The 15,936-nt window shown below is 40.4% G+C and overlaps 1 protein-coding gene across 3 annotated transcripts; it reads left to right on the top strand.

Annotated features, from left to right (window-relative positions):
• Positions 1-2,866: 2,866 nt before the first annotated feature.
• UEVLD (UEV and lactate/malate dehyrogenase domains) lies at positions 2,867-15,152 on the top strand. Of its 3 annotated transcripts, XM_063398122.1 has the most exons (12): positions 2,867-2,946; positions 4,512-4,596; positions 5,231-5,293; positions 6,029-6,192; positions 7,034-7,169; positions 7,582-7,703; positions 8,312-8,417; positions 10,103-10,273; positions 11,040-11,213; positions 11,500-11,584; positions 12,169-12,292; positions 13,585-15,152. In XM_063398122.1, the coding sequence occupies exons 1-12, from the start codon at positions 2,905-2,907 to the stop codon at positions 13,747-13,749; spliced, it is 1,437 nt and encodes a 478-aa protein (XP_063254192.1). In that variant the 5' UTR covers positions 2,867-2,904; the 3' UTR covers positions 13,750-15,152. The 3 variants fall into 3 exon arrangements, with proteins under 3 accessions (XP_063254192.1, XP_063254194.1, XP_063254193.1); XM_063398123.1 differs by lacking the exons at positions 2,867-2,946; positions 4,512-4,596; positions 5,231-5,293 and adding an exon at positions 6,634-6,799 and having other exon boundaries at positions 6,082-6,192; XM_063398124.1 differs by lacking the exons at positions 11,040-11,213; positions 11,500-11,584; positions 12,169-12,292; positions 13,585-15,152 and adding an exon at positions 10,408-11,039.
• Positions 15,153-15,936: the final 784 nt, after the last annotated feature.

Raw genomic sequence — 15,936 nt, 5'->3', positions numbered from 1 at the left:
GTACTCACAGCTGCAGGCTCAAATGCAGCCTTGGTTGGGTGTGCATGGAAAGTGGTTGTTATGGCATATATAAAATGGTCCCAGTGTAGATCACACACATGGGTGACTTGCTGGGTGTTCAGAACAAAGGGGAACATTGAGATTAATGCTCTTAGTCATGATATTCCCAGAGCTGAAGGTGGTTTGGTTTTGTTAGGAAGCTTGCTCCTGCCACTTGTGTTGTGGTTGATCTGCATTAATTTTCCAGTCTTTGGTATCTGAGATGATCACTTGAGTATGTTTTAGAAGGGCAGATTTTTCCCATAGCATTTAATATTTACAAGTTCAACTTGTAATTTCTATTCCATTACTCTTAAGTTAATTCAGACAACTCACACCATTACATGATTTTCTCCACTAGAGAAAATCCTTTAAAATGCTTCCTGGATGGTAGTTTCCTGTTGTTAAGAATCCTTTCCCTTGGCTTTGCTCGAAGCTAGCATCCCTATAGATATAGGATGTTCACAGGCAGAATAATGAGACTAGTGTTTAGAGTATGAAAGTTCGAGGCTGTAAAAAAGATGTAATTTTCCTCTTGTGTAGAGCTGAATAAAATTCCAAAGCTGTAGGCTGCAAGACAAGATCCATGTCACCCCAAGACTGTCATTTTGCTTTGCCCTCTCCCTCAGCACTTGAGAAATTGCAGTCTATTTTCTGTTTCATTAACCATCTTAACTTTTCTACCAAGTCTCAAAGAAAACATCTCAGTCAGGAGGAAGATCTGTACTGCTGGCAAAATGCTAATTTTTAATACATAGGACGACCTTTTATGCAGTGAAGAATTGTAATAGTATAAGAACTGGATGTATTGCTTGATAAATCCCAGCTTGGGAGAATTTCTATAGCTTGTTTGGTAAGAATATATGCAAAGTTCCATGGCTTCATTTGGAAGAGTGTTCCCAGTGATGGGGGCAGAGGAACTGCTGGAGGGTACACGGGGTAACAAGGCTGTGTGTCAGCCTGCTAGCAAGGTGTTCCATTAGCCAGAGATGAATTGGCAATACTCTGCTGATGTAGTACAGAGCTATTAATCGCAAATGATGTTTAGAGAAGATTTTGAGTGAGAGGGCACAGACCCAGCTTGGAACTGAAATGGGTTTGAAGAGTGAGTAGTACTAAGAAATTTGAATCTGTAGTTTGGGTGCAAGCTTAGTCAAGGGTGACTTCTAAGCCCCAAAGAGAAACAGTACTACCAGGAGCAGTGTCACTGCCACAGGGATGTGCTCACTGTCCTGGTTGCTGTGATTGTTTTGGTTATGTATGAACACAGAGCTTTTAAAAGCATTTCCAAATATCAACCTTACTAATATCTGTAAATATAGATCAGACTTTCACAGTTGCTTTTACCGTGAAATAATAAGAAATGAAAAATTTAGATTCTTGAGATTAAAAACTTAAAACAAATGTTTTATTCTCAAACATTAGTCTACGCTAAGACCTTTGTGAAACAAAATTATTTTCAAATCATCTCTTAAAATGTTTAGATAAATGTTCATGCTCATCATTCTGTAACAGTTTAACTGAAGAGGTACTGTGCTTGCTGGGCAAAAGATGTGTAGCACTTGCTGGAATCTGCAATACCAGTTCCTGAAGGATTGTCTTGTGCTACTTTCCAAACTGAACGTTTAAGCCGTAACATCCTTCATTACATCACACACAATTTCAGCACAGAAGCAGAATCGGTATCATTAAACATTACGTATGATGGAGAAGCGTAATGAAGATTGTTTCAAACCTAGTTATTTTTTGCTATGACTGTATCAACAGCCTGTGCTCTTAGTTACTGTCTGCTTCAGGCCTCGTATCAGTGAGGGAGAAAAAGATGGTATGAGCTTTCTCAAGATCTTTCTGCTTGTAAAAACGTGCTACTATCAAGCTTGGTCTGCTCTGTTCTGTCAGTTTTCTGGTCAGTTAGGGGGACAGAACTGGCATTTGTCACCCTTTACCTTGCTGAACCTACTGTGTTTTCCACTGAATTTGCCATCAGACTTGCATGGCCCACTTTCCAAAAGGCAGTTTTCTGGTCTTTGCTGTGTGGTAGGGAGGCTTAAAAAATAAGAGACTAATGTAGGGAAATAAATTACGTCAGGTTTGTATTTACATACTTGTAATTCCATAAAGTTGCAAATCAGTTTTGATACTGTCAACACAGAGGGAAGAAATCCCTGCATTCCTATAATATCTGTGTATGGTCACAAGGATGGGGAAGTGTACAGGGAAGGGTCTGGAAAGGGAGCTGAAGAAGGGGATGAGGTCACTTGGCTTGTTCATCCTGATGGAGACTGAGAGAAGACACCACTGCAGTTACAGCTTCCTCTTGAGGGGAGGCAGGGAGGCAGACACTGATCTCTTTCTGTGGTGACAGTGACAGGACTTGAGGAAATGGCATGACGGTGTCAGGGGAGGTTTGGGCTGGATGTCAGGAAAGGGTTCCTCACCCAAAGGGTTGTTGGGCACTGGAACAGCTCCCCAGGGCAGTGGTCACAGCACCGAGCCTGACAGGGTTCAAGAAGCGTCTGGACAATGCTCTCAAGCCCATGGCTTAACTCTTGGGGTGTCATGTGCAGGGCCAGGAGCGGGACACCATGATCCTGGTGCCTCTCTATCAACTCAGCATAGTTTGTGATTCTATCAATAACATCTACACTTACTGCATCCTTAAAGCTTGTTCATTCACCGATGTCCTTGACAGGACGCTGGCTGGCGCCTCTTCATCTGATCAGGTATTCTTTCCTGCTGATTAGGCTTTAAAGCAGATCCCGGTTTAAGACAATCGGACCAGCCCCGTCTCCCCGGCTGAGGCCAGCCCGCCGCGCTGAGGGGCGGCGCTGGCGGCGCGGGGGCCGCCGGGAAGGCGCAGCGGCCATGGCGCAGGCGGAGGAGGCGCTGCGGAGGCAGCTGGGCAAGGTGCGCGCGGGCGGCGCGGGGAGGGGGCGCGCGGCGGCGCTGAGGGGCTGAGGGAGCCGGCGGGGCTGAGGGGTCCCGTCCCGTCCCGTCCCGTCCCGTCCCGTCCCGTCCCGTCCCGTCCCTTCGCATCCCCGTGCTTGCGCTGTCCTACTGCAGCCGAGCTTTAAGTTGCACCACATATCAGTTTATCCCCCTAGTTTACGCCGTGCCTCAGGACTGAAGCGTTGCTCTTCTCTCATTGGAAATTGATAACTTTTCCTGCTTTTGGTGGCGTTCCCCGCCTTAGCGCCTCCACACCTTAGGAGCACAGACGCGTTGTTGTAGCATCCTCCGAGCGTTTTAATTTCCATGTGAGAAACTGAGCTGGGTGTATTTAAGCTTTGGGCATGCCAAATAACTTTGGGTGCGAAATGAGGAAGTCTGTATCTGAGTCGCCTCGTAAATCCTGTGCTCTTTAGAAGAGGACAAATTATTTGATAGGAATGCCTCGTTTTGTATTACGAATAGAAGGAGGCCAGCTGGGGAAAGATGACTTCGGTTTCACAACCAGATGTATCAATGCCTCCAAAAAATGTCCTAAGTGTAAGTTGTGTAGAAATTCATAATTAGAGAACATTGGATTCTTTTTATTTTTCTTTTTTCTGCATGACTTTGCAGAATACAGCGATGGGGAAAGCTGACTAAAAGGTGTTTCTTGTCAGCAGCTCTGTGTTTTCGTGTAGGCAGTAGAAAATAATTGTGCCACGCCCGTAGCTGTTGCATTGCTGCCGGGGTGACAGACTGAAGAGAAATTCGATTTTAGCTACTGTTTTGTGACAATTATTCCAGGGCAGTGAGCAGCTCTTTAAGCCACTGTCAGGCAGCAGTTTTGTTTGCTTAGGCAAGGGTTCCAAAAAAACAGCACCAGGTTTGCTAAATGAGAAGCAGAGGCTCTAATCTAGGAAGTGGAAAATACTCCTTGTAACTTTGGGATGTGGGAGGATGCAAATCTCTTGGAGTTCACGTATTGGACTGGCTGGGGACAGTCTTAATGAAGCAGCAGTGATTCCTTTTCTCAGCTCTCAAGGACAACTTAAAAATAATAAAAAAAAAAATCCCAGAGGCTAATTACTTAGACATTTGTCACGTTTGTGGAAAGCGACATCTTGGTAGACTCTTCTAAAATGTGTGCAGGTGGATCTGAGTTTACCTTGTCAGTAAGAAAATAACCTCATTTTTCCAAGAGGTTCATATTTTTATATTCTTTTTAATGTGTTTAGAGGAGACTAAATTTTACTAAACTTCTGCTCACACAGCTGTAAAGGGGAAGAAATGGTATATAAGGAGTAATGTTCAGAATTTCAGAACTCCTATGTAGCAACAGCAGACCTGCAATAGCTTTAAAGCTTTTTTGTAATTAATTCTTTTTGATAATTTATTTCACATCAAAACTATTTATAATACTAGAAGTAATTATTACCTTCCCCTTCTTGTGTTTTTGCCTTCTATAGTGTCCTTTTCCCCATCTCTTATACAGAAGCCTTTGAAGTGAAACTTCTTTCCTTATTTTTTCTCCCCCTTCCCAGTATAAGTTCAGAGACCTGACCATAGAAGAGCTGAAGAATGTTAGCAAGACCTACCCCAACTTCACGTTCTCCATGGACACATACAGTAAGAAGTGATATCCAGTTACTCTGAACTATTTGTGGGGATTCTTACCTGCCCTAAATGTAGACTGTGTATAATAGAATGTGAATATATTTCTGTTGTGTTCCTGTCTGTATGCTGACTTGCAGTAAAATTTCTTACCTCACGTTACTGTTCCTGAATGCTCTTCCAGGGATGCATACATATAAAAACCTCAACAACTCATTTACTTCATCTTACTTCAACCTGACAATAATTATAGAAGATTGATGCTTTAAATTCTTTATATGTAACACCATTTTCCCCATATTTCATTATTGTACTGAAGGTATTTTGAAGGTATCTTTAGCTTATAGTGTGTGACTTCCAGAATCCCTCAGCCTGACTGGAAATTCCCAAACATCAGAATTACCCAGGACAAGGGGTTTTCAGGCTAATGATGTGCTTACTTGTACCAATGGAAATTTTTTTAAAATTCCATTAGGGAAATATTTAAAAATGTGGAGGGGGATCTTACTAATGTTCTACTCTTGGTTCTTCCAGGAGGAGAGTATTTGATTTCTAAAGAAAAATCACTGTTGTACTGTTGTAGTTGTGGATGCGATTGCTTTGAAAGGAGTTGGTTTGGGGTTTTTTTTAATTGCATTTTTAATTTCAGCCTTCAAGGATGGATCCCAGAAGGACCTCCTGAACTTTAGTGGCACTGTTCCGGTGAAATATGGTAAGATAAATCAAATGTAATTTTCTTGCCAGTTATGACTCCAAATGTAAAATGTGTGGGGTGTTGCCTCTTAACAATTCACTGTGCAGTATCTTCAAAGGGGACAAGAAAATGTTTTGTTTGAATTGGCAGACGTCACTTCTACTGCACAAACAAGTGCACAGATGCTAAAACTAGGTGCTATTAATTAAATAAGTAAATTAACTATTTAAAATATGGTGTTGTTTGAGACCATGTTGGCAAACACTTTGGTGTGCTAATGGAGCTTGTGTGAACTCTCTGAGACCTGCACTTGTACAGACAGTGTCCAAAAATAACTTGTAGGCAATGTTTTATTTTCAACTTAAAGCCTTTGAAGTCTGATGCAAAGCTCCTTATGGATGCTTTTTTGCACTAGGTGTTAAGTTATTAAATAAGTATGAAATATATATATATAGGTATCTGAAACCTTTCTTTGCTAGGAAAAGGGCACATGTTGGCTGAGAGAGGCCCATAGGAAGCAAAACAACAGCAGAGATTTATATTAAGAAAGGCACAATCAGTAGCACTTCAAGTTGCTCTGGTTTTATTAATTAGCCTAAGTAATATAAATATTTTCCAGTGTGGATCTGGAAGTGATCTGTCAGGCTTCTTTCCTTTGTTATTTCAAAGTGTGAATCACATCACACACGACTGGTCTTCAGTGCCCCTTCTCAGTGCAGAAGTTGGTAATGGCTTTTCTTCTGTGTTGAACAGGTAATTCCTATAACATACCCGTTTGCCTGTGGATCCTGGATTCTCATCCCTTTGCTCCCCCCATTTGTTTCCTGAAGCCCACTGCAAACATGGGCATTGCCGTGGGGAGACACGTGGATGCACGGGGCAGGATTTATTTGCCCTACCTGCAGAACTGGAGCCATGTAAGAGGTGGAGTGGCTGACAGGGGAGGGAAGCATTTGGGAATACTGCGTGGTATCACGTGGAGCTTTCCAGCAGCCCCAGCTTGTAAAGGCAGTTGGAAGTGATTTTAAGGAAAAAAGGGGCTGATTCTTTACAAAGCAATATAAACCTTATGATACTTTGTTGCTACGAGCAGTGAGACCGGTTGTATCCCTCAGGAAAGTTCAGTGGAAGTTTCTGCCTTTTGGGTGTCTCTTTTGGCAGAACTCTAAAACAGCACAGAGATTCAAAAGTCAATACTGTTGTTAAGTGATTTTATGTGCTGTATTAAATTACTCACTACAGTATGACTGCTAGGCCAGTAAAAATTATTTAATGAATGCCAGCTTTTTGAAATGAATGGGCTGTATTTTACATTATTGATACAGAAATTCCTAAGGGAACTTCTGCTGACTTCACAGTGTGTTTTACCTGGAGGAGGACTGAGTTGCCAGAACTCTGGACAGTTGAGCTCATCTAAGAAGGCTGAACTAACTTCTCTTTAGCTAGGACTTGTCTCTTTTATAATACTGGATGTGGCTGTATCAAAGGCTTCCACATATTCATGGATGCCATCAAAAACTACTGGTAATTTCAATTTTAGAATTCCTTTTGTTGAATTCCTTTTAATTCATACTCCTATTTGGAAAGTATCTTCTCAAAGTGAGCCTTTTCTCTCCCTTAGGTGTTTGTGTAAATGTTAAGAGTGTCAGTATTTATAATTTGATTAAATTTTGTATGGCTCTGGCGGTTCACAGCTGATAGCACTATATGAAATAGCTGTTCAGCTGTTTTGTCTTCTGTTTGTCTGCTCTATTTCAGCCTAAATCAACTCTCATTGGATTAATCAAGGAAATGATTGCAAAGTTTGAGGAGGAGCTCCCTTTGTACTCACTGTCATCTTCTGATGCAGCCAGGCAATCAGAACTTCTCTCCTATATTGCAAAGATTACTGAAGGTGGGGATGTTTTCATGGACTCATTTCTAATGTTCTTACAAAAGACACTCACTTTGATGTCACAAAGAAACCTACATGGTTTATATTTTACAAATTTTGTGACCATGGTCTGTATGCACACCTGTAACAGCAGTGAAGGATGTGCTGGTTTTGTGGTATTAGTGTTTATTGCTATTGTCATGCTCGTCTATTTTCACTTAGTGAAAAAAACCTTCACATCTAAAGAGGAATATTTGTTTTACACCTTGCAAGTTGTGGTGGATTTTCTGTGGTCAGTCTTGGCTGCTGTTCTGAAAAAGTCCATGTAACCTGACTGAACTCTGGCACAACCATGATCCTTTATGAAGCAGCAATACTTGTATTGTTACAGTGTGGACCAGCAGCTAAGTTTGTGGTTTTCTTTTAACTGCAGGAGACACTGACATGAAATCAAGGAGTAAAACTGGAGGCAGAAATGAAGGATGTTTTAACAAAATTACTGTTGTTGGAGCTGGAGATCTTGGTATTGCATGTGTCCTAGCAGTTGCAGCAAAGGTACATAATTATTAAAAATAGCAAGAGACCTGATTAAGAGAGAGGATTCCAGTCTAGTTCTTAATACCTGACACTAAGGAATACCTCATCAGTTTTAACAGCTGTCTCTGGTTAGATCTTTTGTCTCTTCAGTTAACTTATGGACACGCAGAGGTGTTAGTTTTCTGCTCTGGTTTCTCAGTCAGCTTTTTAAATTCAAAAGGTTGAATATTGAGTTCACTTACTTTGAAAATCCCTAAAGGATTCTTATCTCAGCAATAGCCTCTTACAACTGGGATCTCCTAGTTCCCTGGAAAAGGATGGTCTGTAGATGGGCTGTACTTCATCACAGCTGTATATTAGACACAGCAGTAATGTCAACATTTCTGACTTCCCAGAAATAGTCTTGTGAGTTTTTTGTTCATTTTGCAATGTGGTTTTTTCCAGGTGGACTTCCTAAACTATGTCCTTTTCCTTGTGATTTGGCTGTAATTTTGACCAGTAATTTTTTTTTGATTTGTACACAGTACAGCAAACACTAAAATGGGACAAATTTTGGTTTTTATTCCTTAATCCCACGAGAAAAAGTTTTGGTTTATTATTGATCTCTATTATTTTTATTCATGCAGGGTGTTGCAGACAAGGTGGTTCTTTTGGATCTTTCTGAAGGTGCAGCAAAAGGAGGGACCATGGATTTGGAGATTTTTGCTGTGCCAAATGTGGAGATCAGCAAAGGTATGAGATGTTTCTGGAACAGGAGTGGGTGCTGTACTGTGTGTGCTTCTGCTTGTTTTAACAAGAGCAGGACACCCGGGGACATACAGTGGCACATAGGCAGTCTGTACTTGCAGGTAAGAGGATAATGCTGAAATTGGACTCCTGCAGAAATACAGAGAAGCCAAGCTAGAACTTCTGTGTCATGGGCAGAGAGAGGGAGGGAAGGGGGAAAATATTTGCATAGGAATTAGTGAAGGCTGTGCAAGCAGTGTTCAGAAGGCTGACAAATAAAGGTGTTTTTCAAAGTGCTGCTTTCCTAGCTTGATGTTCATTAAGCATGCACATGGCCAATAGTGAGTCCTTCATCTCTATCACTGCATACTCAAACAAGGAGTTCTTAATAACCTTGTCCTCATATTGCTTTAGCATACAATTCAACAGAGGCAATGCCATGCCTCTGTAATTAATGACCAGATGCACCCTTGATGGTCTTTGATGGTGGCAGAGGCTGAGGCCATGCAGCTCAGAAGGGAAAGCTGGAACTGAAATTACTAACATTCTTCCTTGCTTACGTGTCACATTTCCATGTTCTTTGCACCCTTTGCAAGATGAAATGAGGGGTTTTCTTGTGCTTCACTTTTAATTTATCTTATTTTGGGGCCAGGGACTTGTTCTGGTTCCACCAGGCATTGTTATGGCTTATTCTGCACCTGGCATTGCCTGCTGTACATTCTTTGATCTTGTCTTGCAGGTTTTACTCCCAGCACACCTTTTTTCCTGAACCCTGGTTGTGCAACTGTGCCACAAATCTTTTTGTGCCTCTGTGGTTGCCTGTTGTGTGTTTGCATTCAGCTGTGCTATAAGAAGCTTGGTAGTGTTACAATGCTACAAAATGTTTGTATGCTGTCACCTGCTGTTTCAGTATGTTTATATCTAGGTTTGGGGCAAGCTGGTATTAATTATATCCTGCTTAGTATGGGTTTAATTTGTCAGTGCATTAGAGTCTGCTTTGGCTTCAGCTGGTTCCAAAAAACAAGCTGGTTCCAGACAAATCACCCTGTTTCTGTGTCCAGGCTGATCACCTGTGTGGCACTCAGATACTCACAGATACCTGCTCAAGGCAGCTTGGACTTACAAATTCCTGCAGCAAGCGTGGCTGTGTGCTTCTTTGGGCTAATAAATACAAACTGTTTTGATTTGAGTTAATGAACAGACTTTTGGAGTGCTTTTCATGGTTGTCTATGTGTGCCCTTGATTAAGGTATAAGATGAAAAATTATAGAAGAAGCCTCAGATAAAGGAGTAAAGGTCTTCCCCTTCTTTAACAGTTGGAATAAAAGTTAAGGAGCTTTTTCATGGATTTTTTTTCTTTCTTTCCAAGAAAAGTTGGAAAAGTTTATCTGTCAAAGCTGTCTAGATGTTTTCTGGTCTCTGCTCTGTAACCTTGTAGTACAACAAATTGTAGTTTGCCTTTTGTGTTTGGCACCTATAAAACAGGAAAGTAGTTCTGTGGGAGAGCTGTGTTCTGTAGGTGCTGTGGCAATGCCCCAAATTCCACACTGGGGGATATGAGGGGGACAGGAGGCAAGGAATCCCTTATTAAGCTGGATGCTGTAGTTCAGCCTTTAGAACAGCTCTTGGTTTTGCATCCCAAACTCAATAGAATTACATAAATTTCAAACTGTGCTTTCTTTATATTTTCAGATTTTTCTGCTTCAGCTGATTCCAAAGTTGTGGTGCTTACAGTTAATTCTCTGGGTAATGCTCAGACTTACCTCGATGTCATACAAAGCAACGTGGATTTGTTCAGAGGAATTATTCCAGCAGTCTCCCACTACAGTCAGAACGCTGTTCTCCTTGTTGCTTCTCATCCAGGTATCCTGATACTCTGCAGAATGTTCTGTCCCTCACTTGGCTTTTTCTCTGGCCTGCTTTAAAAATATTTTACTGCTGAATACACCTGGTTAGTCAAAATTTCTTGCTACTCTGAAAGATGTTTTCCTTTTCAGCTTTGAGCAGGACACTGTCTTTGAGGGTTTTTTCTTTACTGTTACCAAGATAAAGAAAATAGTGTACTTGTTTTGTGTCACAGGTATGTATTTCTGTATGTTTCTGTGCGTGGTTTCAACCTGACTGTGTCTACATCATTAGCACCCATTGGCTGTTGTCTTGTCAGCTGTGAGTTTTATGTGCACATTTCTCCTGTGCAGGAAGGATAGATCCATGTGTTATGTGCCAGAGGACCACACTTACAGGCTACTCATATACAAAGTGTAGCATTAATAGTAAATATTGCAGCTACATTTTGGTGGAAGGTTTAAATTTGCAGGTCAGTGGTACTGTGAACTAAGCCAAAGCAAACTCACTACTTAGGAAAGGGAAAGAAGTGTGAGCCTCTGTCCTGTAATGCATTGAACACAGCTCTTCTTACTCTCTTACCATTATTGTTCTTATTTTTTCACTTCTTCCCCACCAACTTTGTGTTTTAGGTTGAAGTAAACTACCAATGTGTTCTTACCTGCTTATGCCTTTTCTAAAGTAAAGAAGTCCAGAGTTTTTTGTAATGATGATTCGTAATTTGCAGTTGAGTTGAATTTTGAGTGGTCCTTCATTGGCAACATGTTTTTTCTTTGACATTTAGTGGAAGTAATGACATTTGTGTCGTGGAAGCTGAGCTCATTTCCCAAAAGCAGAGTAATTGGAGTAGGTGCCAATCTCGATTCAGAGAGATTTCAGTACATGCTGACCAACCTTTTGAAAGCAGAGGTGCTGGCAAAAGATGCCTGGGTCGTTGGTGAACAAGGGGAGGACAAAGGTAAAGTGATGCTTTTTTATGACTATGAGCATGTAATGTCCTGGCAGTGCCCAGTAACTGAATAATGAAATAATAATTGAGAAAAGCAATGAAGGTAATGAAAAGTAATAAGAAGAGTGGTAAATTCTCAGAACAATGGCTTTAAGTAATGCAGTTTTGGAGTACCAAAGTCTGTAGACCTGGAGTAGTAGCAAAAGTATTTGTCATTTGTCACAAGAAGAAAAAAATCAAAACAAACCACAACCTCAAATGCCTTGTTTTTTTCTTTTGGGTTGTTTCTATTTAGTACCATCATGGACCAGCTGTAATGTAGTTGCACATCAGACAGAAGCAATTGCTGCTCGTAACTCAAGGGAAAAGGTGGCTAACAGGTAGTACCATTATAACCTTTTTTTTCCCTTGATGTTTACATGTTCTTCAGCTCTTCATGAAGTGGGGGAAGCTTGCTCTTGAATGTCCATACATTGAGCTTATAGGAAATTGTAGGTCAAGTTGTTATTCACTTTTATGGATGTGTATATGGGCACTGTTTTTCTGAAATTCTTACTAACATTGTGCCTGTGGCAATGTGAGGAGACACCGCAGCAGAATATCAGAGCAGTTTGATTGTGGATGTAAAACAAGCACTAGACAAGCCTTCTGGCCCACTTTTTTCAGAAGCATTTGCTTCAAAGTAAAGCACCAGTTTGAATTTAACTGATTTCATTATCAGTTACACCTCTTGACAGAAAAGAGAATTGTTAAAAGTGCAGAGAAAAAATATTGTAAAGAAATTCTTCTCAGCAATTCTTTATTCCATTGTGTTGTTTTCCAAAAGAGGAGAATCATATTTTTATAGTATACTTTACCCTGTGTGGTACACTTAAACCTGTATTTTGGGTTTTAATAAAAACCAAAATAGGAATAATTACAATCTAAAGAGCACGTTTTTCTCCCTTTCCTGGTTTATGTACAGAGCTATGGAAGTCCTAAAGGGAAAAGGTCACAGATCTTGGTCTGTTGGGCTCTCGGTCGCTGATTTGGCTGACAGCATTGTGAAAGATAAAAGAAAGGTTCATTCTGTATCCACTCTGGCAAAGGTAAATGTGTTATTCATACCTTTTGGTTGGCAGTGTAATTATATTATTTATACCAGATATGACCATTCATTTTAGCAGCACAGACATCTCAGTGTTCTGAAGTAGTGCTACTCCCATTACTTTCTTCCAACAACAGCTCTCAATTCCAGTCCAAAAATGAGCAAAAATCATGTACTGTTTTAATCTGAAACCAAAATTAAAAGTGGATTATTGTCCTAAAAATACAAGTCCAGAGAGAAACTACATTTAATGTTGCTGCCCAGAACCCCTGGAATAGCTGGATTTGGCAAATGAAATGTGTGCTGTAGTTCCGTATTGTTCAGTATTGAATGTAGATTTTTTTGGGGGCCAGAAGAATTTTGTATCTTTTCTGAAAGTATAAAATGCATTTTCTGCCAGTATTTTATTTGATTAAGTTTGAACCAGCTGCTTTTTTACTCCTTAGTTCTTTCCTTAAGAGGAGAAGATTATGAAGCAATAGTTAATTTAAAATTGTAGACTGCATTTTGTTTGAAGTTTCTCCAAAGAGACTTCACTAAAGCATTAGGTCATTCCGTATGATGAGGAAGCCCATGTAGAAACATTTATTCACTTCAATTTAGACCCTTCAGAAGGACAGTTTGCATGTCCCTGTGCAGGGAAGTTGAGCTGGCTGCTTATTTTATTGAGTATAAGGACATACCTAAATAAATCATTGTGTTTCAAGTGAAGTTTTTAATCATTCCTGACCTAAATATAGATACAGAGGAGTGACAAGTCTCTTAAACTTGAAAGTGTCTACAGAACGTAAAATTTCCCAAATTCCAAAAGTAAACACAAGCTACAGTGTAAATTTGAATTATAGGGATATAAGTTTGATGAATTCTTTTGCAGACTCTGTATGGGATCAGTATTTGAAAATTTTTCCCCAGTTCTTAGGCTGCATTATTTAATTTATTTTGTTCAGTCCTAAAAGAACTAATGATACTGTACTATGCAGTGTCCCTGCTTGTTCTAGCTGAGAAATGGTGTTTAGTGGTATAAACTTGGTCTGCATTACAGAGATCTATCTATCTATGTAGGAAAAATTCCCCAAGTGTGGCATGGTTTGCACATTTTTATCTGCACAGTAATATTTTACAGTTTCTGTACAGTAACCCACTGCACAGTATCTAAAAGAAATGGACTTTGACCTATCCAAATGTGCCATATGTTGGAATATTCTTGCTTAATTAAAATAATCGGGTCATTTTGTGTGGTTGCAGTAGAAATAAGTAATTGTGTGTGACAGCGTTCTTTATGTGTTGTTTCAGGGCTGTTGCAATATAAACAGTGAAGTATTCTTAAGTCTCCCATGTATCCTTGGAAGCAGTGGAGTGATTGAAATGGTCAGACTGGAGGAAGACCCGCTGGTGCAAGAGAAACTGCAGAGCAGTGCAGGCTCGATTCATGACCTTCAGCAGCAGCTGAAACTGTGAGGAAGCACAAGGGAAGCCTCTGTGTCTGCTCGCTGAAGCTGGAGATCTGCAAGGCAGAGGAGGTTGCTTCATATATATGGATTTCTGTAGAAAACAGGAAGCTTTGTTTCTTTACTTTCCAAAAGTGCTTTCTCAGTTTGGGTTTAAATAATTTAATACTGCACTGGACAGTATTTTTTTCTCTGCAAAGTGCACTTTCGGTAGCCAAAATGAGGCAGTAACACACTAGAATGTTTTACCTAAATTCACGTGGCTCTTGCCTGTGTTTTGTGGCTGCCAGTTATAGCCTGATTCTTGGGTTGCTCTTAGCTCTCTGTAGCCCTCTGGGAGGCAGTCCTAGAGAGGGACTTACCCAGCTCTGCAGAAACTCCAGCATGCAGAGCCCACTTGAACCCTTCCTCGTGGCTTTTAAATGCTCTATCTGAGGCTTGTGGAGGGAACAGTGACTCCAGCTCCTCAGGCACTGGTTATGCAATTGCACAGTTCCATCTTCCAAGGCTGTAGATGCTCTATGTCAATGGACTCCTGGTATTTTGCTGTTTACAAAGGGGAACATGATGTTTGCAGTATTCTTCAAACCTGAACGATTGGCTATGGATTTCTGTTCACACCTAATGATGGCTGAAATTCTCCAGTCATGACTTGCTTGTTTTTGTTTTGTGAGGACGTTCAGAGCACTAAAGCATCCGCAGTTCTCACTGCACACACGCAGCAGTGGAACAGGGGCTCTTCCTGCAGGGGAGGAGCAGGGGTTGGGCTTCAAATAAAAGATGAAATCCAGCAGTTAAATAGCACAGGAGCATCTCTGCACATTCACGCCTCAATCCAAAGCCGGCTGGGAGCTTTACCTCAGCCTCAGGAGAAGGCAACAGAACCTGTAACCCTCCTCCCTGGAGGCCAAGTGTGATAAACGGCAATCGCTTGTTTTAGAAATTTATAAAAGGTTAATAAAAATAAAATGGTTATAAAAATAATAATACAAATATAGTAATAAGGGTTAAACAATTAAGAGTTAGGACAACTAATGAGACAATAACAGCAAAGAGTTACAGCCCAAGCTGGGTACCTCTTTCTGGACAAAAGTGAGCCAGGAAAAGGACGCTGTTAAAAGAGAATTTACTCCTTAAGAGGAGTAATCTATTACATATACAAAACACTTCATGATTATGCATATATTTTATTTAAAACAAGAAATTCGTCTGGTACTTGTCGAAAATTTTCTGTTAATCCCCAGGTGCCTTTGAGTCTAAGTCAGGCTTGAAGAGGTTTGTTTCTGTTGATAAGGAAAGCCATAAATCCCTCTCCTCTGGAAAATTTAGGGGTTTCTGTAATTGTTATCTCTGTGTGAAGAATTTCTTGATTATCTTCTCCTTTTCTTGAGCTAATAAAAAGAATACCTCACACACATAGTTTCTATTTTAACTACTAAAGCTTAATTTTAATTACAAAACTACATTTACTATATTATTAAAATGTTAATACAGCATAACTTTCCAATCTAGCATAATACATATAGTAAATATCTGTGTAGAGCCATATAATATGCATTTTTCACACCAAGGATGTGATGAAAAAGCAGGATGTGGATTTGTAGGTAAAAACCAGATGGTTTTGAGATAAAGGGTATTTTTGGGTTCTGACCTCTTGATTTGCTTCTGGCAAGACTGTATTCCTCCTGATTATACCCCAGCATGGCATGGCAGGCACAGGGGCCATGGGCTCCACTCCTGCTGTGTGCAGCTCAGGAATGTCATTCCACACTTACACGTTGAGGGGTGCCTGCTTAAATATGCTTGGAAAATCGTTCTGAGCAAGAGAAGAATCTGGGGCAGAGCAAAAGATCTGATCCTTTGTGCCTTCCAGCTCCACCTCACACAGCCAGACATGCAGGGAGTTCTGAGTATACTGATCTCAGAGCTGGATTAAAAATAGAAAGAAAAAACCTTCAATCATTCAGACCTTTTTTTTATGGAATACCCAGATTCCTTTCACTGTATTGATGAATGATGGGGCAAAATTCGTGATGGCTGCAAGTAACCAACTTTGCTGCTGTATATTTGAAACGCTGCACTTTGGGTTTGGTTTTTTCACTTAATTTGGAAAAAAATATGAATTAAGGTTTTACAATTTTTTTCATGGTGTTGTTTCTCATCTGTTGAGCATTTATTTTCACACAAATAGTCAAGC

Source organism: Prinia subflava, chromosome 5, assembly GCF_021018805.1.
Source record: "Prinia subflava isolate CZ2003 ecotype Zambia chromosome 5, Cam_Psub_1.2, whole genome shotgun sequence".
NCBI lineage: Eukaryota > Metazoa > Chordata > Aves > Passeriformes > Cisticolidae > Prinia > Prinia subflava.
Note: the sequence above shows the minus strand (reverse complement) of the source record. Positions and strands in the feature narration are given on the sequence as shown.

Coding starts and splice junctions, on each gene's coding strand:
- UEVLD (XM_063398122.1), top strand. CDS start 2,905: ATGGCGCAGGCGGAGGAGGCGCTGCGGAGGCAGCTGGGCAAG. Junction 5,294..6,028: donor CACTGTTCCGGTGAAATATG/GTAAGATAAATC, acceptor TGTGTTGAACAG/GTAATTCCTATAACATACCC. Junction 6,193..7,033: donor ACCTGCAGAACTGGAGCCAT/GTAAGAGGTGGA, acceptor GCTCTATTTCAG/CCTAAATCAACTCTCATTGG.